The 8,802-nt window shown below is 43.7% G+C and overlaps 1 protein-coding gene across 1 annotated transcript in view; it reads left to right on the top strand.

Moving 5' to 3' along the window:
- Positions 1 to 4,869, top strand: part of LOC125045746 (xylose isomerase-like) — a 5,705-nt gene extending 836 nt beyond the window's left edge. Inside the window, exons 2-5 of the mRNA XM_047643182.1 lie at positions 1,890 to 2,031; positions 2,136 to 2,822; positions 2,996 to 3,166; positions 3,366 to 4,869. Coding sequence (XP_047499138.1) covers positions 1,890 to 2,031; positions 2,136 to 2,822; positions 2,996 to 3,166; positions 3,366 to 3,536 — 1,171 coding nt within the window. The 3' untranslated portion in view covers positions 3,537 to 4,869. The remainder of the gene's footprint in view (positions 1 to 1,889; positions 2,032 to 2,135; positions 2,823 to 2,995; positions 3,167 to 3,365) is intronic.
- The last annotated feature ends 3,933 nt before the right edge of the window (positions 4,870 to 8,802 follow it).

The raw sequence follows: 8,802 nt of genomic DNA, 5'->3' as shown, positions 1-8,802 counted from the left end.
AACGAAAGAAAGTGGTAAAGAGAGGAAGACAAGCGAAAGTTCCCCCCGTGATGGATCTACTTTGCCTTAGAGACAAACAAATAAAACCAAGGAGACGGACCCAGCTGAGACGACTTCAGTTACCGTGTGCACAAGTGGAAAGTTGCCTCGTGCATGAGAGCATGACACCGAGCTCTTGGTCTGAAAACCTGCTCCGGAGGCGTCGGCGTACTGCTTGTGCATGGTGTTGCCTTACGTCGGGGGGGATTTAGTGTACCTTGGCCTTCATGGAAACTTGTGCATGAGAAAAAAAAAAATAACAGCTTTATTCTGTGCATGATCGAGAGCTGTCTTGCATGTGAAGAACGCTGACGTTGTCCATGGTAGAAATTTACATGTAATATGAGAGGGATCTACTGATATACGCAGCAGTAAAGACATTATGTACAGAGAGGGCTTACTGTGTAGGTTGCCCTTACTATTACTAGAATAAGGATTTATTAATTAATAATAGAAAACATTGCAATATTAGACTGGTTTAGACACGCGCGCAGACACATACATATATAAACTATCTCTCATGTGTGCATATTTATTTCTTACCATCAGTTGATATATCCAGACTTTATTAATGCATAGTGAAATATTCTCAATAAGTATGGCTAAGCGGAAACACACATGAATACACATACATATACTAATTCAAAACACACATAATTCAATACATACGGCCAGCAACACACTCTCGCACATTGACACACACACACACACACACACACACACACACACACACACACACACAGACACACACACACATACACGCACACACACACACACAGACACACACACACACACACACACACACACACACACACACACACATGTATACTGACCATGACATATGCACTTTCAAATATATACATGTCTACTCTATTATGTACGAATGGAGACGCTGATACAAAACCATACAGTCAAATGTGTATGCATGAACACACACATCCACCCACACACACTCGCTCGCTCACACACACACACACACATACATTTACACTTGCGCTTAAACACACACACACTTACACACACATACACACTTACACTCACACACACACTTACACTCACACACACACTTACACTTACACACAGACACACACTTACACTTACACACTTTTACACACACACACACTTACACACACACAAACACACACACTTACACTTACACACACACACACACACACACACACAGACACACACTTACACTTACACACTTTTACACACACACACACACTTACACTCACTCACACACACACACACACACACACACACACACACACACTTACACACAGACACACACTTACACTTACACTTACACACACACACACACACTTACACTTACACACACTTTTACACATACTGCAAATACACACTTGCACTTACACACACACACTTACACTAACACACCGGGCTGTGGATTCGGTACTCAAAACACCTGACTCTAACTCCAAACCCTAGGTATAATAATTAAAGAAATGGATTTCATAACAACTACAGGCTGCCTTTTAACCGCATGTCCTGAAAAGGTTTGAGTAAAATGGTTATAGCTATAGCTATTGTGGCCTTTTTATTGTATATTCTTGAAAAGAAAACATTCGTTATGCTTTAAAATAACACATATAGGACTATAACAAAATTAAAATATGATTTCTCATTCTCTCGGGTGGAAATAAAGTTTCCGATATGTTTAAAAAGTAGGATTTTTGCGATTTATGTTGAGGTCGGAGTCGGAGTCGGGCATTTTTACCGACTCCGACTCCACAGCCCCTGCTCTCACACACACACACTCCCGAAATCACTTCCTCGAACTCTCCCTTCCCCTACTGACGGCCCCCTAACGCCCGCCCGGCTTCCCTCAGGTACTGTGGCTCTGACGACCACTACGGCGAGCGCGCCCACCAGAGGACATGGGACGACGGCTCTCGGTCCCTCGACAACTACAAGCGCCGGATGATGGCCGCTTTCGAGTTCTTCTACAAACTCAACATCAAGTACTACTCGGTGGGTGTTTGTCGTTTATCGTTGTGTGAGATGTAGGATGTTGGGATGTTGGGGGTTGAAGAACTTTGGGGAGAAATTGCTGATAATGTGCACTCTTCCTCCAGGTAAGCGACCGCGACATGGCCCCCGAGGGAGACAGTTACGACGAGACCAACCGATACCTTGACGAGATGGTGACCCTGGCGTGTGACCTCCAGCGACAGACAGGGATGCGGCCCCTCTACTACAGCGCCGACCTGTTCAGCCACCCCCGCTACATGAACGGCGCCGGCGCCAACCCCGACGCCCACGTGTTCGCTTATGCCTGCGCCCAGGTCAAGCGAGCCATGGACGCCGCCAAGCGTCTGGACGCCGAGAACTTCGTCTTCTTCAATCCTCGCGACGGCTACCAGAGCGTCCTCCAGAGGCAGTTCTTCCGCGACATGTCCCACATGGCGCAGCTGTACCGCATGGCTGTCCAGTACAAGGAAAAGATCGGCTTCCGCGGACAGCTGCTGATCCAGCCCAAGCCAGCTGACCCTCGCCGCCAACAGTACGAGGCCGACGCCATGGCCACCATGTACATGCTGCGCCACTTCAACCTGGACAAGCAGTACAAGCTCTACATCAAGCCCGCCTTCTCACGCATCATGGGCCGCACCTACGAGCACGACGTCTACATGGCTGCTGCTTTCAACATGCTGGGATGCGTCGACGCCTCTGACAGCTTCCCAGAGTTCAGCGGAACGTCTGACATTTGCGCCCAAGACATGCGCGACGCCACATTCATCATGAAGTGTGTCCTTGAACAGGTAAGGATATCTGCAAACATTGTCATCTTCATCTTGTGCATTTTAACTTTGATCTATGAAAACATCTTTTAGAAATATTCTTTCTTGCTTTCTTTCTTTGTTATTATTATTTCTTGTTCAACGCTACGCTTTAATCTCATCTCTGACCCCTTTATTCTCACGTGCGCCCACAGGGAGGTCTCCAGCAGGGTGGCTTCTCCCTGGGCGGCCGCGTGCGCCGCGAGTCCGTCGAGCCTCGTGACCTGTTCCACGGCCACATCCTCGCCATGGACACCTTCGCCCGCGCCCTCAGGAACGCCGCCCGCATGATCTCAGACGGATTCTTCGCTCGCAGCCTCCAGCAGGTACGATGGGCCCGTTTCTTTTTCACTTGAATATCAGACCATTATGTTACGAAGAAAGAGATGCATAAGGAAAACAACTTGAGAATATAACTTCCTTTATACTTATTCTTCCCTGGAAAATGAATCTGTCACTGTTGTTTTATAAAACAATATCAACTTTGTCGGTACCGCCACTGACCTCCCCCGCCCCTCCCCTTAGCGCTACACAACCTACAAGTCTGGCTACGGCGAGCGCGTCGAACAGTCCTCCATGAGCTTCGAGGAGTGCGAGGACTACGTGCGCAAGTGCGGCGAGCCTCAGCCTCAGTCCACGCGCTGGGAACACTTCGAGAACATGTTCAACTACTACGTGTATCCGCCACGCCAGTAGAATCCGTCGGCTGACACCCGCGGCTGTAGCGTAACCACACACCACACGCACGCACACGAAGATAGACACACACACACGCACATACATACACGCACCCCAATCGTCTACACACACGCGCGCACCATCTCTGGTGATCCACTTTCCCTCAACGTCGTTAAGCCATCAGTTTACCTTTCATGAACCACCATATCCTACCCCTTCCTTTAGTGTCCCTTAGTCTCACAATACCCAACCATAAACCAGCTTGTACTGCCCGTCACCATTCCATAATTTGCTCCTGTAGTGTCCCCTGGTCTGCCCGAAGTAAAATACGATAGCTTTATATCCTGTTTCAACCCATCCTGCAACTACCATAACTACCATAACCCAGGCTGTGGTTCCAGCCGGTCTGCCTGTCAAACGGCGGACTCCGACGGCCCACTAGCCCACCCTAACGACTCGCTTGTTGTCCCAAATGGTCCAAGAGGTGTTCAAACTTTCGGTTGTTTCGTCTGCACTTTGAAAACGATCAAATCGTTCCCGAAATCGATCCTAAAAGCAGTACCTCTGAGGTTTTGTGTCAGTACTGGAAAATGTTCGACGGCGACGCGGGTCTCTTCCCCAAGCATTAACCTCCGCGTCGCTGGTCTTCGGTTTCTCGAGGCAAACGAGGCCCGTCTCTTCCGAAGGGATGGGTCGCCGTTTAAGGCACTATGTGGCACTCCAGATCGGAAATAGATGATAGACTGATTGATGTAGAAGGACGATCGAGCTCAGAAATGACGGAAATTGATGACTAGTATGGCTTGATAGGCTGTAAATGCGTACGCAAATCCGAAAGGACATCCCAGGCCTGTCTGAACGCTCTTTCCCGAAAGAGTTTCCGGATCCAGACCGTCACGTCGTCCAGCCCAGCGAAGTTTCCCAACAGCCAACAACCTTCACCTCTGCAGAGGTTAGCGGTACTAGCGTAACTGTTCACTCTGATCGCCTGAACTTCGCAAATCATACGGTCGATAAACTCCTGTTACTTCAAATTTGCGAACGACTTTACTGTCACGAACGGCGTCGCGGTTACCTCAGACCGTGCTTTGAACACGGTGACCGCCCCCAAAGCACCCTCGCAAGACCCGACCGGCCCCCTCGGGCAGACCGCCCGCCCGCCCTCTCCTCCGACCCTTCCCTCCTCCACTAGTCAACACAGACCACAACACAGCATCTAAAATCAATGAATTCAGAATCTGAATTAGGCTTCGAATTGGTCGCTTGATTAGTCCACCCTTCCAGGGACTAAATTCCAAAATTCATCGACTGTAATTCTACTGTATTTTGGCAATAAATACCACTAAATCCATTGTCTTGCTTCGTGACCTCAGCTTCAGTTTGGCTGTTTTTGCTTCAGAAAATATTCCTTGTGATACATTATGAATAATTAGATGAAAACAAATACACGAAATAGATAAATTATTCACTATCAAAAAAGAGTTTCATTCCAGTCACACGCGGTTATCAAAAACCTGATTTTCTTCGACAGATTTTATTCATGTATATAATATCACATACAAAAATAAGCATGATTTACATCTAAATATGTTTGTTACATGTTGAAAAGTGATTGACAGAAGTGGTGTGTCTTGGGCCTACAATACCAGACATCATAAACCAATTTATACATGAAGAGGAACGGAATTTCGTGATCTCTCTCTCATGCAGTAAAAGGAACAGAGTATCGAGAACAACTGCAAGAACATGAAGAACACTTAACACTCTATACAAATGTCTCATGATAAAAAAAGGTGGGTTCAGGTGGTTCAAATCAGTTCTCCTGAAATGACAATTATTCCTGAATGAATTACGAATGATGGTGATCTTCATTTGTCTAACTCTGCTGCACCGAAATTGGCTTGGCTATTAAAGGGATAAGTTAACTTGTTAATTATAATGGAATATTAGTGGCGAACTATTCGTCAATAGGAGGAAGTTTCGCACGAATGCAAAAATACGACAAACTCGTTCATTTCCTTGACAAAGAATGTCTGGTAGGTGAGTACGTAACACTGTCTGCTTCTGAAACTACAGATCGTGTTGCAACGTTTAATAAGTCAATGTTTACTCCTGTCGCTGCGTCAAAAATGAAAGATAAAAATTGGAAGGACTTGGATTAACTGTAAGAGGAGAGGACAGTAGAAAGGAAGAGACAGATGAAAGAGAGGAGACGGAGGAAAGATGGACGAGAAAGGAGATAAGAGGAAGACAAAGACAGTTACGAAGGTGGAGAAGAAAAATGAGAGAAGGAAGACAAAGTTTGAGAAGGAGAAGAAAACGATGGAAAAGAGGAGGAAGTGGATTTAAAAGGAAAATTCGCTTGGAAAGGAAGAGAAGGATAAAAAAGAAATAACGGACGGGAGAGAATGGAAGAAGGATGATTAAAAGAAGGGTGGAGAAAAAGAAAAAAAGATGGGAGGAAGAGAAGTATGCAAAAGAGAGAGAGAGAAAAAAAACAGAGAGGGAAGGAATAGACAAAGATGATAGAGAAAGAAGGATTAAAAAATGAGAAGAGGGATGGAAAAGATGAGAACGATGAAAACGAGGAAATAAAAAATGAGAAAAATGATTGAAAAGAGCAGACAGATGGAAAAGAGGAGAGAGAAAAGAGAAGGAAGATGAAAACAACTAAAAAGGTGGAGAAAGGAAACGCAAAGGTAATGAATGAGGAGGTACAGTAGTAATAAACAAAAAGCAAACCTCAGCACACATCACATTACATATGACCTATAACTACTGACATACAACATGTTAAATAAATAGATTAAGACCATGCGTGGCTGCAGCTTGTGTAAATGAAGAACGACAAACAAGCAACAGCCTCACAACCGCCTGTACAAGGAAAAGGAAAATAACGTACCTCATTATCATCACAAAAAAAAAAAAAAAAAAAAAATCCCACCAGAACGCAACAACAAAACTCCTTCTTCATTTTGTTTCTACGTTTTCCCTCCAAAAAACTTGAGCAATTGCGAGTAGGAAAACAAAAACGGATCCTTTGAGATTCCTAAACCAATGGAAGTTGAGAAACACGATCGATTACGCCTAAGAATTAGCACTGACAAGGTCGTACCAGGTCAGGTCATTTCGCTGAGGAGGACACATTAAGACATACTGGACATGCTTCGTCTCGTGGTCGCTGCTGCACCGAGTCACTGCAGGTCAGAGGCAGGTCACACATGCGTTTTGAAGCTTATATGGAAGCGAGACAGCCTTTTGTTTGAGGTATTTGACGCTAAGAGTTATCTGTGAAGCACAAGGTAAACCTCTTTCTCTCTCTCTCTAAAAAAATATATAACACTTGCACCGTTGAGTTTGACGAGTCTTTTAGAAGAAAGTCTCTATATACATGTACATTTTTTCTGTCTTTCTGTTTCTAAGTTTACACAGTATTTCCCTCACGAATCAACAATCTTCTGTAGGGAATGAAGAATGTGAAGAAGCTCGTCGTAACAGTCATCGCCAATCATCGAGGCTTACCTGGAAGAGTAAGACAAAAAAGAAAAGTAAATTAGACATATTTGGAAAAACAAAACAAAAGATGAGATTTATAAAATTGAGGAATTAGGAAATGGAGAATTAGAAAGCTCGACGTAAGAGTCATTGCCAGTTATCGAGACTCACCTGGGAAAACACGATAAAAAAGATATATTACACAAATTGAAATAGTAAAAGATGATATTTACAAATTGTCCGTCACCTGGAAGAAGAAGAAGAACACAAAACAGTAGAAATTACACGGAAGAAAATGACATTAAGATGGGATTTTGCAAATATTCTTTAAATACACAAAATGAAATATACTTTTAATGAATTAGTGTGAAATGAGAAAGACAAGACTGACGGAGAAGAACGAGTAAGGTATTAGTACATTGAGATTTATATCTTAACTTCTTTTAGTGTTATTTTTTAAGGAAACAGCATAGGCGGATAGATAGACAGATAGACAGACAGAGAATGAGGGAGAGCGAGAGTGGAAGTAAAAGAGAGTGAGGGAGGGAGGTAGAGAGAAAGAGAGAGAGAGAGAGAGAGAGAGAGAGAGAGAGAGAGAGAGAGAGAGAGAGAGAGAGAGATAGATAGATAGATAGAGAGAGAGAGAGAGAGAGAGAGAGAGATAGGGAGAGAGAGAGAGAGAGAGAGAGAGAGAGAGAGAGAGAGAGAGAGAGAGAGAGAGAGAGAGAGAGAGAGAGAGAGAGAGTAAGTGAGTGAGTGAGTGAGTGAGAGAGAGAGAGAGAGAGAGATAGAGAGAGAGAGAGAGAGAGAGAGAGAGAGAGAGCGAAAGAGAGAGAAAGAGAGAGAGAGAGAGAGAGAGAGAGAGAGAGAGAGAGAGAGAGAGAGAGAGAGAGAGAGAGAGAGAGAAAGAGAGAGAGAAGGGGAGAAAGGGAGAAAGAGAGAGAGAGAGACTGATTTACAGTTGTTTGAAAATATGAATTCCCAATTGACAAAAAACAAGTCCCACTATAGCGATAAATCCGTGTTATTCAAATATCTAAGCGCAATGATCAGTTTATTTTCTCTCTCTCTCTCTCTCTCTCTCTCTCTCTCTCTCTCTCTCTCTCTCTCTTTCTCTCTACTCTCTTTCTTCCTTTCTCTTCTCCTCGCTCTTGTCTTTGTCTGTCTATCTGACTGGCTTCGTTTCTCTGTCATTCTCTGCTTTTCTCGTTCTCTCTGTCTATATGTATGTCTGTCTGTTTTCTTTTCTTTCTCACATTTCTCCATATCTGTCTATGTTAGTCTATCGTTTTCTGTATATCTGCCTGTTTTCTCACATTTTCTTAATTATCTCATGAGTTTCTTAATTATCTTACCTCATTAATAGTTATTGTCATTATCGCTATCACAATTATCACCAATTATCTCATGAATTAAATAATTATTCTCATTATCGCTATCACAATTATCACCAATTATCGTAATCATCACAACTTCTACGAGAACGAATTTAGCGATATCGTGATGAGAAATATTTACAACTTGAAGGCATTAAGCTGTTAACTGCAGTGCTTATACGTGATGAGACGGTGCTCTTTTGATATTGCAATTAGTTATATAAATACATGCATTTGTCGTGTTTCATAGTTGACAAACGGAGATTTTAGTCCGGAAATAACAACTGTATACGCGCGTTTCACTGTTTCTGTTGAATCTTTAAATATGCACGAGAGGATCTCGGGAGTTACAGGCTGATGGAAGACATCTCGAAAGATATTACTTCAAAGGAGAACTTTCTTGAGGGTCATTA

Source organism: Penaeus chinensis, chromosome 37 (assembly GCF_019202785.1).
Source record: "Penaeus chinensis breed Huanghai No. 1 chromosome 37, ASM1920278v2, whole genome shotgun sequence".
In the NCBI taxonomy this organism is placed as follows: Eukaryota; Metazoa; Arthropoda; class Malacostraca; order Decapoda; family Penaeidae; genus Penaeus; species Penaeus chinensis.
The sequence above is the reverse complement of the archived record's forward strand: the minus strand, read 5'-3'. Positions and strand labels throughout refer to the sequence as shown.